The 17,837-nt window shown below is 35.4% G+C and overlaps 1 protein-coding gene across 1 annotated transcript in view; it reads right to left on the bottom strand.

Annotated features, from left to right (window-relative positions):
* Window positions 1-3,331: 3,331 nt before the first annotated feature.
* LOC144957510 (uncharacterized) overlaps window positions 3,332-17,837 on the bottom strand; it is a 137,581-nt gene continuing 123,075 nt past the window's right edge. The window contains exon 3 of the mRNA XM_078888840.1: window positions 3,332-4,005. Within this exon, the coding sequence (XP_078744966.1) occupies window positions 3,506-4,005 (500 nt within the window). The 3' untranslated portion in view covers window positions 3,332-3,505. The remainder of the gene's footprint in view (window positions 4,006-17,837) is intronic.

Here is a 17,837-nt window from a genome sequence, read left to right on the forward strand (position 1 = left end):
TTTTTGGGGGTTTTTTGGGCCAAGATGAGGGTTCCTTAAATTGATCAATAGTTGAAGGACGTGTTTTCTGATCCAATTTTTAAAACACAATCTTTTTCCTGAGCACGGTAGTTTACTGGTAAAGGTTTTGTATTTAAATAGGAAAAAAAAATAAAGATTAGTGAATTGTAAACTTCAATTTATTAGACAAAGACAGATACTGTGGACGTTTCAGATTTCCCTTTTATCAACAAAACACGATGAATAAAACACTAAGAACGTCCTTAGTGTTTTTTTTTCATTCATCGTGTTTTGTTGATAAAGGGAAAACCCGAAACGTTCACTTTATCTGTCTTCGTCTTCGTCTATCTTTTTCCTTCGAGCTTCAAGCAGCAATATGTTTATTATAATATCTTTAAATAGGTAAAATGAATAGATCGACATAGAGTGTACGAATTTTTTGTTTTATAATCCTCTTCATTTTACATTCATTTATTTTACATCCATTTCACAATGGCGTAATACCAGACTGATGAGGTGCGTCACACAATTGTCCAGGGAGACACGTTTTATCTGAAGTTATAGATTATATTCTTAATATTTTATGATTTAAATCACAACCTTTGTGCAACATGGTCTGGAATAAGATTATATCTAAAAGTGAAAAGATGCATGAAAAATCTTTTTCCTAATTTCTGATTTAATTTTCTTGTATATGTATGGGCAAACAAAACTTGACATGGATTGATAAATGCTGGAAAACATAATACTAAATCATGTTATTTAATCACAACCATAACTTTATTCCGTCCTGAAATAACCTTATAAAGTGATCGACTCTTGTTCTCGCTATTATAATTAGACGCTTTTTTTTCGACCTTAACCCCGAATAGCCACCCTTTAATCTCAATACAGAATGTGTGAAATATCTTGATAACAATTTAAATGATGAAAACAATACTACACAACTTTCATGTAACACGTTCTGAAAATAATCTAGGCACCCCCCTCCCCATTGTTTTATCTTCACCCACCCTTTTATCTTAATATTGTAGATTTTGTGATTTGATTGGATACATGGTGGTATAATCAAATACTGAATTATAATCATTTATCCCAACATTTATGTAAGTTGCTCTGGATAGACTTATTTTTAGAACTCGCATCCCCTCCTCGTAACCTCAAACCACCACATTCCTTTCTATAATATAGATTATCTATTGTAATTTGATACATAGTGGAACACATACTAATAAATAATGATCCTTTATCACAACGTTTATGCAACATATCCTGGCATAAACTTATTACCATTAGGCGCTATTCGTCCTTGACCCCACAAACCACATAATATTGGTAAATATAAGTTTTGTTATACGACTTGAAACATGGTGGAATAAAAACCGATTAACGTTCATTGATCACAACCATTAATAAAACATGTTTTGAAGTCCTAGCCTTGAAACAGTAATGACTTGTGTATATTTCAGATGATGATCCACAGAAGACCTTTTTTGTTTCTCTTTAAGATTAATTCCATCGATACACTTATTTAGATTGACATAAATCTTTGAATACGTCGTAAAATGATAAATAATTTATTTAATCATACCTTAACTTACCGGAGTTCCGTCTCCCTACAGAGGTAAGGTTGAACGCCATTCTTCACGATATTTATTATCTTATCTTCATTTAATCAACAAAATCTTCTATTTATTTACTCTCCATGACAAAGAGGAAGGGTAGATACTACTTTGCGGCAAGCCTGCATGAAGTGAACAAATTTGGTGATTTACAATTCTCTCAAACCACCACGATGAGTGAATTTCTAAGAACGGCAAGAATCCTTTTTTTTTTTCTTTTTTTTTTTTTTTCAATCCAATGGAGGTAGTTCTATATTTAGAAACAAGCCAATCACTCAAGTCAGTGTTTGTTTCAAATCCAAAATTAGAAGTGTAGATATCCAAACTAAATTTTCAGTTGAGCATTTTTCATGATATAATATCATAAAGACTAATTATCGAATATATCATTAATTTGGCTTATGAAAACAACCGTTATGCAACATCTCATTCTAATAATTTTAAACTATGATAAAAAATACATAAACAATACATGTGATCAAAATTTACTCAACTTTTAGACAATCACCTTTTAGATAAATAGATCTGTCTGGTTTTTTTTTCTTCAAATTTATGGGCAAACTGTTTGTTTGTTTGTTAGTTGTTTTTTTTTTCCTTTAAGAGACCTATTATTGTATTGCACTGGCAAGACGTTTTATCACATTATCTCAATAGCAAGTCTGTGAGAGTGTGTTTTTTGCTGGTTTTTTTTTTTTTTTTTTTTTGGGGGGGGGGGGGTGTCGAACGAGTACTAAGCCCCAAGCAGTTTCTTCTCTGTTGAAAAGAAAAAAAATTTTGATAGCGCCTCAATGGTGCCATGTCTCGTCTTATAATATTATAATAAATGTTACTGTTGACTTGGGACATCTTCTAAAGCGCTTTGATCATATTGCGTTGTATATTATTTTTTTAAAAAGATCAAACTAAGAGAATATATGACACTTCGCCTCAAAACGGTATTAAGCCGGATTGGTTAAGATTTTGAAAATTGAATTTATAGCCAGAAATATCAAACTTGTGTTGAGTTTACATTATGATTTATTGAGGAGAATGGATACCATATTTTATGGTGCTAATGACAACAGTTTATAGTTTTGACCAGTTTATCATCAAATTCGGCTTTTAAGCATAATATGGTTCCGACATAATACCGTTTTGAGAAGATGGTTCACATATATGAAGCGTAAGTGTTAAATCGGCTCTTTACACTTCTTGGCGTTTAGTTTACGAATTATCTAAATTTATGAAAACGAAAAAACGACAGTTTTGCCATTTAATTTTGTAGGGATTTTCAAAAGTTTTATTTCATATATTTTCTTCTAGTCCTTTTTCTCATTTATGTCATATTTATTTGTTGCTGGTCTTATCGAAACTGGAGTTAAGCAAAGATAAATTTGGATAAAAATAGGTTGGAAAATGTAAATAATGCATAATTATCTTCTTTTTTTTTTCATGCGAATACATTTTTTTCAGTAGTTCCAAAATAGATAAGAGCGATCACTCACCAACGAAAGTTGTGTTTTTACAATAGTAAACTTTTTTTAAAGCATTGATTTTAACCAAATGTTAACTTATTGATACAAATTGAATCCTCTATAGGGCATACGTTGTTTTATAATTATTTTTTTTCCATCTAAAAATACTAACTTTCCAAAGGGTTATAAATCTTCAAAAAGGAAAATATATATATATATATATATATATATATATATATATATATATATATATATATATATATATATGATAATGATAAATGAGTGAATATTTATCTTTAATTGATCTATTCATCTATAACTATGGAACATGTATAAATCATTAACAAAAATGTTAACTATACCAATCATTTCAATATAAACTGATCACACATTAATCATTAATTCAGAAACTTTTAAAAATCTAACTTTTTATTTTTCAGAATCACCCCAATGGAAACTGTTTACATTTCTTTTGCTGTCTACGTCATCACTTAATGCCGCTGAGGGAACTCCGTAGTAATGATCCAGAGTATCCCAAACATTATCAGTATCAAATTCGCGCTTTCCGAATCGGAACAAGCTGTTTCTCTTCTCAGCCTCGCTTTCGTCAAATTCCTGAGCATCGCTTCGTTTTCCGAATCGAAGCAAAGAACCGCCCCGTTTACCGAATCGAAACAAAGAACCACCCCGTTTACCGAAACGGAGTAAAGATCCACCCCTCTTTCCGTATCTGATCAGTTTTCCGAATAAAGGATTTCTCCAGTATTTGTCATCGTTTATATCAAAGGGAGTTTCCAAATAGCTTGATGGGTAGGGAAAGGCTTGGTCCATGTCTACTCCTGCATACGCTGAGTCTACTGGTTCTAGAATAGCTGCAGATCTTTTCTGGGCTTGATGATGAGTTGGGGCGGCTGTGTCACTCTGTGAGACTGGATCACGTGATAAGATGTGGTTGGTGAGGTATGATGAGGGTTTTGGAGGGGGGTGGGGGGGTAGGGATGAGGAGGATGAGAAAGATAAATAGAAAAGATAAATTATTCATAAAGTTAACACGTCAAAGCAATCACAAAACATTATAAATTATTGGTGCTATGCGTTTAGGCAACTACTCACAACATCCGCCAGCCAGAAATAACGTACCAACACACAAATTGTGTCTAACCTTGAACGTTCATAGTTTAAGTATTAAGGGACTAGGAGACGGGCACTGTCCATCGGTTTTGTAGCTAGCGAGAAATTTAGAATCGAAGTAGGTATATAACATATATATATATGGGGGGGGGGGGCGAAGTGGCCGAGTGGTTAAGGTAATGCACTGTGATCCGGATGACCCGGGGTCGAGCCCCGCTTCAGGCACTTTCGTTTTTTTTTTCCTTGAGCAAGATTATTAACCCCCGATTTGCTCACTTGGACAACATGGGTGATTCCTGTTGACATCAGACATCTTGTTTGATGAGTTATCTATATTCCTTCGTGGAATGCCTGGGCGACGATATCTTATGATATCGTGGCGCAAAAGGCATAATTTTCTTCTTTTATATATATTATATATATATATATATATATATATATATATATATATATATATATATATATATGTATATATATATATATATATCTACTACGATACTAAATTTCTCGGTAGCTACAAAACCGATGGACAGTGCCCGTATCCATGCCCTTTCATCACGTCAGAATCAATTGTCCCCCCTTTCTGTATTTCCAAATTAACTCCCGTTCCTCCGGGATTGTGATAGATATAATGTCACGTGATCTTTCACACTGTCTTCATACATCAACAAGACGAAAAGTCTACAGATAGCATGAAGTTGACGTCACTCGGGTCTTTGTCATTTGCTTTTTGCCATCCGCGTTTATGAGTAATTCTCACTAAACTGTATTAGCCAGACTATAAACGTTCACGGTTACACATTGTTTTGTGTGTTGGTCCATTTTACGTCAGTCTATTGATAGTATGCGCTTGGCTAAGATGCTCACACCGATGCCATCCGGAAGTATGACACTCGCTTTCGGATCGAAAGGGTCCTGGGTTCGATCATCGAATAGTTGAGTCCTTGGAGAAGGCTCTTTACTCACATTCTCTCACCGTACTCAGGTGTAAAAAGAGTACCTGGCCGTTAACAGCGTTGTCTCTGTCCAAAAAAGAATGTGTAAGATCGCCTAACATGCGTCATGTCCTGTCCTACATGTTACGTGTTGCAGTTGGCTAGGGACCCATTGTAAAGCGCTTTGAGTACGTTTAGTGGAAATTGCGCTATATAAAAGCTCATTTATTTAAATTACTTTAAAATCCAAGGCTAAGTAAGAACTGAAAAGTGAGCCTAACATGATCAAGTTTGTTTGTTTTTAAAAAATATTGGTCAAAGCCTAAAAATTGATAGAATCAAGTACCCGTTTTGACGGTATGGTTCTCTGTGTTGTGTCTGGTGGTACTGGCCATACGCACCTTTTCATTATTAGGTCATGTAAATGTCGCTGCTCGAAGCTCGAAGAAATAAATAACAATGTGAAATTGAATGCAAGCTTCAATTTAATATACGAAAATAGATAAAATGGACGTTTCGGGGTTTCTCCTTTATCAACAAAACAGGATGAAAGAAACACTACAGACGAATGAGATAATGTCATTATTATCTCAATCGTCTCCAAAGTTTCATTCATCCTGTTTTGTTGATAAAGGGGAAACCCGAAACGTCCAATTTTATCTATTTTCGTATATTAAATTGAAGCTTGCATTCAATTTCACATTGTTATTTAATTCTCTTCGTATTATAATCACGATTGTATCGGTATAAAAATCATCACAATAGTCCTTGGTTTATACGTTTCAACAGTCATGACGTCACTTCCCTCGTAATGACGCATGGTAACCTAGTAACTGGCTCTAAACTATCGGAACAATGGCGGACGCCCTTATGATATATTTCTCCGACGAGCATAAAAGCGTATCCAGAGGAAAAAAAAAAACATTATAAATCTGATCATCTTTTGACTTTTACACAATCTGATCACAAGACATATGAAAAGTTCTAGCCGGCATGAAGAATAAAAAGTACCGATTTTCTTTGTTTGGAACCACGATGGCCGCCGTTGCTGGGCGACGTGACATCAGATTATTGAATCCATTTATGTAAAAAAAAATCGTTTATTAATACAAAGAGCTGAGAGAATCTTCGATTAATGTTCAAAGCAGATGTCTCTGAGGTTACGTTTATAGATAGGATTGATTCAGGAGCCCGAATTTCGTGTTTATAATATTATTTTTTCAAAGGTTTATTTTAGGCATTTGGATTCAATAGTCTGATGTCTGAACAAAGAAAAATCAGTACTTTTTATATAGTATTATTTATGCTGGCTAGAACTTTTTCACATATCACGTGATCAGAATGTATAAAGGTCAAAACATGATTAGAAGTATAATGTTTTTTTTCTCATCTGGATACACTTTTATTGCTCGTCGGAGAAGTATTTCATTAGGGCGTCGGCCATTGTTCCGATAGTTTTAGAACCAGTTACTAAGTTACTATGCGTCATCACGAGGGAAGTGACGTCACGACTATTGAAGCCTATTGTCTGCGGATGGAAATCCACAAACTTTTGATTTGTTCTCCTGTGACATCAAGGAACTTGAGCTTGAGCTTTATATAGCGCAATATCCACTAAACGTGCTCATAGCGCTTTACAAGGGGTCCCTGGTCAACAGCAACATTTAACATGTAGGACGGGACATGACGCCTGTTAGGGGATATTACAATTTTTCAGACAAAGACAACGCTGTTAACGGCCAGGTACTCATTTTACACCTGAGTACTGTGAGAGAATGTGAGTAAAGAGTTTTTTTCCAAGGACTCAACTATGCGCCGAGCGCGAGGCTCGAACCCAGGACCTTCCGATCCGAAAACGAGTGTCATACCACTAGACCACATAGCCGCATATCAAGGAACCCACCGTTAAGGACTTTGTGCAGGCACCCCCTCGATATTTTCACTGGCAAGCACAACAGCTATGATGATCTTTAATACTGATATTAATATTCCATCCAATTCGTCACATCCCCCCCCCCCCACCGCCCCCCCCCCCACACACACACACACCCATACGGATGTCGGATGTTACATGATAACCTAGTCAGTTTATGGTCTTACATCAATCTCTACTTTATCTCTTCACCGATTTGTGTCATCTCGGCCAATTACAGTGTCGACAATAACATTGACATAATATTCCACACTGACAAACAAACACTCACACACACACACACACACACACAAACATACACACACACATACACACACGACGTCTGGGGTATCGTCAGTAGATTAAAAAAAAAATAATCATTCTGAGCCACGAAGCTTATTTCTCAGACATAAGAGACATGTTTCAATCAACCTGTTTTGTTGATAAAGGGGAAACCCGAAACGTTCATTTGATCTGTTTTTGTAATCAAAGTGAAGCTTACATTCAACTTCACGTTATTATTTATTTCTTCGAGCTTCGAGCAGCAACATTTACACTTTCTCAGACAGCAGCATTGAATGCACATGAAACATTGCGTGCTATCCTTTTGATAGGAGACCAGTCATCACCATCCATCGTGGCTTGTACTCTTGAACACGTTGCCGGTCAGCTGTCTCCACGAATCACGATCCTCTGCGGTGCGCATGGAATCTGTGTTCCTTTTAAAGTCACATTTGGCCATTCTTAGGTTATTTACATAAGTCATTCTTTGTCTTCCTCTAGCTCTCTTTCCTTCGATCATCCCAGATGTTACCAACTTTTCTATTCCGTCTCTTCTCCACACATGTCCCAGAAACCGTAACTGCCTCTTTCTGATGGGAACAATCAGTACTCTTCCCTTTCTCACCTTCTCTGACCAGTAGTCTTTTTCAAATAAGTACTTTCCGTCGGATCTGAAAACCTGATCTAACTAAAATGTCAGTGGTCAGAAAGGTTATCATGAACCGACATGAACCTACATGAACCTATCTTTACTATGGACCGATCTACCTACCCATCTATATTCCCATTATATATCTTTCCATCCATTAAGTTATTTATCTATACACGTAATCGTCCATCTATCTATCTCCTCTCTTCATATTATATATCTCTAACTTTCACCGTCTCTCTCTCTCTCTCTCTCTTTCTCTCTCTCTCTCTCTCTCTCTCTCTCTCTCTCTCTCTCCCTCCATCTCCCTCTCACTTGCTTTCAATGTTCCTTTTCCTACTATCACCCACATTTATTCTACTTCTTTCACTCAATTCCCTCACTCTCTCTCTCCCTCCCCTCTCTCTCTCTCTCTCTCTCTCTCTCTCTCTCTCTCTCTCTCTCTCTCTCTCTTTCTTTCTTTCTTTCTCACTAGAACTTTTTCTCTCTCTTCATCTCTTTCCCCATTTCTCTCCCTCTTCCCTCCGCTTTTCCACACACACACTCTCGTTCTTTTTCTACCCACATTCCTCTCTTCCTCTCTATCCCTCCCCCCCTCTCTCTCTCTCTCTCTCTCTCTCTCTCTCTCTCTCTCTCTCTCTCCACCCATCACAACTCATGACCGATTTGAAAATGTCACCTAGATACATCTAAACATTCTTCCAAAATAAAATAAAAAATCCATGCATGAGAATTTCGGAGAAACCCAAGGCCCATTGAGGACAAAAAAAAAAAAAAAAAAAAAAAAAGAAACAGACAAGAAAAAGGAAAGAAAAAAAAAAAGAAAAAGAAAAAACTTTTGATATTTATGAGAAAAGCAGGAGCCAGACCTCTTTGAGAAAGAGGAAGAGATTAGAATTCTGTCGATAAAATCAATAATAAATAGGTTCCCCGATATATTAGAGAGTTACCCTTTACAGGCGGGAGTCTTTTACAATCTGATCCGGTAGACGTCGGTAAGGAGAAAATGTTATATATAGTTCGAAGATGACGTCGCTTAGGTCTTTGTTATTGTTTTGTGCCATCCGCGTTTATGAGTAATACTCACTGAACTGTATTAACCCGACTATAGACGTTCATGGATACACACTGTTTTGTGTGTTGGTCCGTTATACTTCCGGATGGCAATGAGCTTCTTAGCCAAGCGCATACTATCTATAATTAGTTCATAAGACCGAGAGCAATATGTCTCGTATTATATTATAAGGCGTTGAGTGTTGCTGTTGGTTATAGGACATCTTGCAAAGCGCTTTGAGCATAGTTTAACGGATATTACGCTATGATAATCTCCCGTAACTTACTACTTATTTTGGCAAATTGAATTTTTTGTAACACTAAGGCTCCGAAACCACTGGACCAATCGTCACCAACTATTGCACGGTGTTTACAATGGGATTCAATAGTCTGATGTCATGTCTGATGTCACGTCGCTCAGCAACGGCAGCCATCGTGGTTCTAAACAAAGAAAATATTTACTTTTCATTCTTCATGCTGGCTAGAACTTTTCATATGACTTGTGATCAGAATGTTAAAAGTCAAAACATGATCAGATTTATAATGGTTTTTTTTTTCCTTTGGATACGCTTCTAAGCTCTTTGGAGAACACAAGGGCGTCCGCCATTGTTCCGATAATTTAGAGCCAGTTACTAAGTTACCATGCGTCTTTACGAGGGAAGTGACGTTACGACTGTTGAAGCGTATATGATTTTATGGAAAAATCAATAAATTTGTTTTGCACATTTTAGTACGTGTGTTGTGGGTTCACCTTCCGGTTAGCGAGGATGACAATGAGGTGGGAGTACTTGTATTGAATCCATACCAGTTAGTTGTTCCTCTCATTATTTTGAATACTATCAATTTCTTAAGATTTATATGAACCATTTTCTGTTCTTGACATTAGGAAAGGATCCTACAATAAAAGAGCGAAATGTGATAATAATAATAATAATAATAATAATAATAATAATAATAATAATAATAATAATAATAATAATAATAATAATAATAATAATAATAATATAATTATTATTATTATAATATTAATAATAATAATAATAATAATAATAATAATAATAATAATAATAATAATAATAATAATAATAATAATAATAATAATAATAATAATAATAATAATAATATCGGGCTTTAGGCGCTTTACAATCTTCAAATAAATACAGAGATACAATGAAAAATAGAAAAATAGATTTTTTAATTCCTTACATTGCAATAGACATTATATTTTACAAAGATAATAGGACAATCTTCATTAACAAAATAGAAATCATAAGACAAAAAGTTGGTTTTTCAATTTAGATTTGAAAACTGATAATGAGTCGGCACTTCTGATTTTCTGGGAAAGAGCATTCCAAAAATTATGGGATGCCAAAAGTTCAAACGATTGTTCATCAATTTGGAGGATGTTTTAGGTTTAGATTAGATTGTTCCATCGCCATTAGATCTAAGATTTCTACTCTGACAATAGGATTGTACATCATCATCATCATCATGTAGTTCCATATCTGAAGCAGACGTCGGAGGTCATCTTCCGCCAAGCTGATCTATCTCTTGCCAATTTTATTAAAGCAGCGCCACCTTTCTCAGCTTCATCTGTCCAAGTTCTTATCCCTTTCAAATAAGTTATTCTTTGTCTTCCTCTTATTCTTTTTCCATTCATCTTTCCAGTCAAGGCGAATACTTCCAAACCAGGGTGGCGGATAATGTGTCCTAAAAATTCCATTTGGCGTTTGATGATTTTTATTATCAGTGATCTTTTTCCGTTTGCCATTTCTAAAATTTCTTCATTTCTTTTCCTTTCCAGCCATGACACCTTCATCAGTCTTCTGTAAAACCACATTTCCGCTGCCTCCAGTCTTTTAACCATGGTATTGTTTATGATCCAGCTCTCACAACCATATAGCAGCACAGACAGTACATAGCAATCCAGGACTTTGATTTTTGTTTTCATGCTAATATTCCTGTTTTTCATAATTGTATGCAGCTGGTTGAATGCATTCTTCGCCATACCTATTCTTTTCTTTATTTCACAATCTGATTTTCCATTGGATGTTACACTGAAGACTAAATATTTGAAACATTCAACTTGTTGTATTGTTTGTCCTCTGCTTGTTATTACACAGGCTGGTGGGTTATTATTTTTAGATACCGTCATACATTCTGTTTTAGATATATTCAGTTCCAGTCCCATATTTTCACTACTCCTGACTACAACATCCAGTAATTCTTGTAGTTCATGTTAAGATTCTGCCAGTAGAACCGTATCATCTGCATACCTCAGATTTGTTACATTCTTTCCTCCAATACACAGGATTGTACAAGGCCATTTAAATATGCAGGGGCATGACTATAGACACTTAGATAACCACTCCTCTCGGACAATCGTCATAATGTAAACAATGGTGTTGATTGGTAGACACAGGAAACTACACAAGTTTTACTATTTATGGTATGCGTTTCAGTAAAATACCCACTGTTCTACCGCTTGATCAATAGAACCAACACAGAAAACTTTGTGCAAACTTTAATGTCCATAATCTCATCGAGAAAATCATGTGATAACTAGTCATCCATTTGGTGGTATAAAAACAATAACAATGATCAGAGAGAGGTCGATTTCATTCACGTTACCGTTTATAGATAGTATGCAGATGACGTCACTCGGGCCTTTGTTATTGTTTTTGCCATCCGCGTTTGTGAGCTGTTCTAACTAAACTGTATTAACCAGACTATAAACGTTCATGGTTACACAGAGTTTGTGTGTTGGTCCGTTATACTTCCGGATGGCAATGTTGTGAACTCCTTGGCCAAGCGCATTCTATCTATAAACAACCAACTATGTTTTCCGAGCACGTGTGATGGTGTGTCACAAATTCCACGTTTTGATTGGTCAAAAATCTACTGGCTAATTTAGTGACAATGGGAGATATTTTATAGATGACGTGTTTTTCAACAAGTAAAGACTGCAATAGAATTCAATAGTCTGATGTCCGCCGTTGCTGGGCGGTACTTTTTATTCTTCATGTTGGCTAGAACTTTTCATACGTCTTGTGATCAGAATATATAAAAGTCAAAACATGATCAGATTTATAATGTTTTTTTTTCTCCTCTGGATACGCTTTTATGCTCGCGGGAGATATATTTCATAAGGGCGTCCGCCATTGTTCCGATAGTTTTAGAGCCAGTTACTAAGTTACCATGCGTCATGACGAGGGTAGTGACGTCACGACTGTTGAAGCGTATTCTCTGGATCAGAAGCAGGTATAAGATATTAAACGCAGAATATACACATCTCCATGGCCAAATAAAAAGCTCCGTGGAGAACTTTTACAAAGTCGTAAATTATGCCAATTTGAACAATACTGTATTGTCATAAATTTTGAGTTGATCGACTTTTCATCACGTTCATTGAATGGTCAACAATGCTTGTATCGATAGATAGAATGCGCTTGACCAAGGAGTTCACAACATTGCCATCCGGAAGTATAACGGACCAACACACAAACTCTGTGTAACCATGAACTTTTATAGTCTGGTTAATACGGTTTAGTGAGAACAACTCACAAACGCGGATGGCAAAAACAATAACAAAGGCCTGAGTGACGTCATCTACATACTATCTATAGAATAAAGTTGACGTCACTCGGGTCTTTGTTATTGTTTTTTTTTTTTTTTTTGTTTTTTTTTTTGCCATCCGCGTTTATGATTAATTCTCACTAAACTGTATTAACCTGACTATAAACGTTCAAGGTTACACATAGATTTGTGTGTTGGTCCGTTATACTTCCGTATGCCAATGTTGTGAGCTTATTCGCTAAGCGCATACTATCTATATACATAAAAACAAACAAACAAACAAACACACACACATAGACACACACGTATGTTTGTATTATTATTCATTCATTTTGAATCAAATCTACGTTACCATTTTCGTCAAGACAACAGCGAATCAATTTCAGTTCAGTGAAGCTCTTATTGCTGCTTTCTTAGTGAAATCGGCATTGTCTGCAGTTGGTTGCAGCCAAATCAATAGCGAGAGAAATTAAGATTTTACTGGAATTCAATACATGGTCTAAAGGGGGGGGGGGGATGTAACTTGGGAGGAGAATCCGGCGGGGGGGGGGGTTAGAGAGGGTTGTATTAAAGGCGACCATTGATTTACAAGATGTCCCAAAATTGAGGAAAGAGTACAAATACTTCCCAGAAATTCTCCAAGATTTATTTGTATATTTTCCTTGTTTGTTTATCGTTTCTGTCTTGTTTTGTTTTTTGTTTTTTATTTTTGTTTTTTTTTGTTTTTTGTTTTTGTTTTTTGTTTTGTTTGTGCGGTTTTTGTTGGATTTTTGTTTTTGTTTTGTTTATTCTTTCTGTTGTTGTTGTTGTTGTTTATATTGTTGTTGTTATTTTCTTTTTTGTGTGGAAATGTATTGAGCATGCAGTAAATGGTTTTAATAGCAACATTATTTGTGTAATAACGATAACACTATAATTATTCTATCTAATTGTGTTCAAATGCCAACGTCAAATTACTTTAATGGTGCAATCATGCCTTCTAAATCTCGCCCCAACTGTTTTCTGTAAACACCGTATTTGAAACCAAAGCAACAATCTTTTAAATCTAAGATATTGATTCATTCTACGGAATTCAAAAAAAAATTGAAAAAAAAAAACAGAAATAAAGCAATTTGTGACTCACCTTATCAAAACGGTAATCAATGTGGAAAATTGTTTATTGATACGAGTCGAGAACCCCAAATAATTGAGGAGAAATAAATGCTCTTATTAAAAGGCAATCCTCTATTTTACTTATTGTGGAAATTAATATAGATCAAGACAAATCTCTCCCATAGCGGGCAGGGAGGAACATACTGTGTCTTCTATCCCCTTTTATATGTTTTCCAACATGCTTTCTGTCTTTGTCTTGGAATGAGATTACCTATCTGGGAAGGAAACAGTGAAATGCATAGTTATTGTTTTGGGAGATGATATTTTTCCCCTTGTAAATCATCTCTCTGTTATGTATGATTATATTTGTTATTTTGAATGTATGATTTAAGCATTTTAGTGTATTCCTCTTTGTTGGATTGTGTGCTTATGTCCGGATGAAACTTATAGGTGATCTCAAACTAAGCACATTAGTGGTGTGCTCTTGGAATCTACATCTGATCCCTATTTGTTCCCAGTTCCCCTATGTCTTACTTTTTCTTTGGGTGCTTTAATTGTAATTCTAGAACTTTTAACTATCCCATTTTCTTCCTTGTTACTGGCGCTGATGAAACCTAAATGTGTTGCAAGCGCCGTAAAACCCTTAAAAACAAAAACAAAACAAAAAAGACAAATCTTTTGAGTGACCAACTTTGATCGGTCCGATTACAGAGGCCATATATATATATATATATATATAATATATATATATATATATATATATATATATATAGTATGCAGATGACGTCACTCAGGCCTTTGTTATTGTTTTTGCCATCCGCGTTTGTGAGTTGTTCTCACTAAACTGTATTAACCAGACTATAAAAGTTCATGGTTACACAGAGTTTGTGTGTTGGTCCGTTATACTTCCGGATGGCAATGTTGTGAACTCCTTGGCCAAGCGCATTCTATATATATATATATATATATATATATATAATATATATATATATATATATATATATATATTGTAAATCCGAAGGCCAAAGGTCAAATTCAGGGCTTATGATTACGGCCTAGCAGATATTATTCGAATTAACAAATTTGAATCAACGGGCAAAAAGAATCACCCTTGATTTCAGGCGGGTTTGCAAGTTACACGTAAATCAGTCTTTGAAAAATAAATGTATAATTTTTTTAGACTTGCCAGTAATTCTGTGCTCCTTGATAAAAAATTAAATAACATTGGTTATACAGAACAATATTGATCTCCAAACTTCTTTTTTATTCTTTTTAAATTAAAAGAATAGGTTGATAGGGATTACATAGTCAAGAATACGAGTATCCAGATAAGTCCTTTTTGTTTTTACTTTGTTTTGTTTTTGCCTTTTATTGTTTTGCTTTGTTTCTTGATTGTTTTTTGTTGTTTTTTGTTTTTTTTTGGTTTTTTCTTTTGTTGTTGTTTAGTTTGTTTGTTTTGTTTTGTTTTTTGCTGTGTTTGCTTTAATATTTTTATAAGTCATTTAATTTGTTTGTTTGTTTGTTTTTAATTGAAAATTTATATAATATGCTCTGTCAACTTAACGATATTCCAGAATCTACTAACAAATCACCATTTTTTTCATTTTTGTTATATAAAAAAATCATTTTATATCTGCGTTTCAGATCTTTTTTTAATTTACAGGACCAAAAACAAACGTGACTTTCCGTTATGACAGCTACGTCTGTTGTTATCTGCTCATGTTGACATCAATGAATAATATTATTATTATCTCTCCTTTTGTGTTGACACAACACGCATGGACTGAGCGGACCATTATCGTAATTATGGCCCCCGATATGGCCCCGTGGCCCACTCTTGTCATAACCGTCTCTTGTGTCAACATAACAACAAAGGCTGGGCAAATCACCGTGTCATATTCGAGTACCGGCGATTACCTAATCCCCTCTTTGCTACTATTGTAAAACCGTGTTGGGTGGTATCGATCGTTTGATGGGCAGTGCTCGATAAATCTGCCCAGCTTTTTAGATTCTGTAGTAAACTATGTATTTTCTTCTTCTTCTTCTTCTTCTTCTTCTTCTTCTTCTTCTTCTTCTCCTCCTCTTCTTTCCTTCTCTTCTTCTCTTCTTCTTCTTCTTCTTCTTCTTCTTCTTCTTCTCTTCTTCTTCTTCTTCTTCTTCTTCTTCTTCTTCTTCTTCTTCTTCTTCTTCTTCTTCTCTTCTTCTTCTTCTTCTTCTTCTTCTTCTTCTTCTTCTTCTTCTTCTTCTTCTTCTTCTTCTTCTTCTTCTTCTTCTCTCTTCTTCTTCTTCTTTCTTCTTCTTCTTCTTCTTCTTCTTCTTCTTCTTCTTCTTCTTCTTCTTCTTCTTCTTCTTCTTCTCTTCTTTCTTCTTCTTCTCTTCTTCTTCTTCTTCTTCTTCTTCTTCTTCTTCTTCTTCTTCTTCTTCTCTTCTTCTTCTTCTTCTTCTTCTTCTTCTTCTTCTTCTTCTTCTTCTTCTTCTTCTTCTTCTTCTTCTTCTTCTTCTTCTTCTTCTTCTCTTTTCTTCTTCTTCTTCTTCTTCTCTTCTTCTTCTTCTTCTTCTTCTTCTTCTTCTTCTTCTTCTTCTTCTTCTTCTCCTTCTTTCTTCTTCTTTTCTTCTTCTTTCTCTTCTTCTTCTTCTTCCTTCTTCCCTTCTTCTTCTTCTTCTTCTTCTTCTTCTTCTTCTTCTTCTTCTTCTTCTTCTTCTTCTTCTTCTTCTTCTTCTTCTCCCAGTGGTTTTATCCAAACGGTGAGCAAGCAATTGCTATTGTCCGTATCGCGCTCAAGAAACCGGGATAAACTCCAGCTCCCTAATAGTTCTGAATGCCAAAGTTTTGGCCCCTTGCTTACACCGACAACAACATAACACTTTAAAACGAAGGGTCGGTTATATAAAATGATTTTAAAATATTTTTTTAGCAAAAATGAAAAAAATGGTGATTTGTCGCTCGGTCTGCCAGACTGATTAAATTCTATATAAATATGTCTCGGGACTTCAGTAGTCTCATTGTGTACAAAACAAAAGGCCAAGACAATGGAACAGAAGGCGCACCTTTTTAATCCTATTCAAAAAAAGACGTCATCAACAGTAATGTTTCCATCTATACTTTAATTACTTCTTGGACAAACTTCTTTCTTGTTGTTAGTCATACTTTTTAAACTATATTCTTGTCTTGCATCCTAGACGAAGACACGGTGACACGTATTTAAGGTACATGATAATCAGAACAGGGTATTGTAAACGTTGCAGCTTGAAGCTCGAAGAAATAAATTAATATCAATGTGAAATTGAATGTAAGCTTCAATTTAATATTCGAAAACATATAAAATGGACGTTTCGGGTTTCCCCTTTAATAACAAAACAGGATGAATGAAACACTACATACATCTGCATGCAGTGATTCATTCATCCTGTTTTGTTGATAAAGGGGAAACCGGAAATGTCCATTTTATCTGGGCGGGGGGGGGGGGGGGGGGGGGTTTCGTGGTTTAAACTGAAGCTTACATTCAATTTCACATTGTTATTGATAATCATTACGAACGTTATTTTTGGGTTTTTGTTTGTTTGTTGTTTTTTGTTTGTTTCTCTGACTGACTGACTGACATCTTCAAGTTATCAACGAGGTCTGGGTGAAATATCTACGATGTGGGATTGAGATAGTCTTGGCATATATAATAGCGATGCAAGTGGATTGAGTCTGATTTCCACTCCATGTCCCCCCCCCCCTCCCTGTCTCTCTCTCTCTCTCTCTCTCTATCTATCTATCTATCTATCTATCTCTCTCACTCTCACAAACACACTCTCTCTCTCTTTCTATCTATCAATAAATCTATCTATCAATATTTCTCTCTGTCTCCCCCCCCCCTCTCTCTCTCTCTCTCTCTCTCTCTGTGTGTGTGTGTGTGTGTGTGTATCTCTATCTCTCTTTCTTTATTTCTCTCCCCCCCCCCCCTTTATCTCTCTCCCTTCTCCCCTTTCTATCTTTCTTTCTCTCTCTATTCTTTCTCTTTCTCTCTCTCTCTCTCTCTCTCTCTGTGTGTGTGTGTGTGTGTGTGTTTGTGTGTCTATCTCTATCTCTCTTTCTTTCTCTCTCTCCCTCCTTCCATTTCTTTCTCTCTCTCTCTCTCTCTCTCT

The sequence above is a fragment of the Berghia stephanieae genome, chromosome 12 (assembly GCF_034508935.2).
Source record: "Berghia stephanieae isolate SIO BIC M18660-M18661 chromosome 12, UCSD_Bste_1.3, whole genome shotgun sequence".
Lineage (NCBI taxonomy): Eukaryota > Metazoa > Mollusca > Gastropoda > Nudibranchia > Aeolidiidae > Berghia > Berghia stephanieae.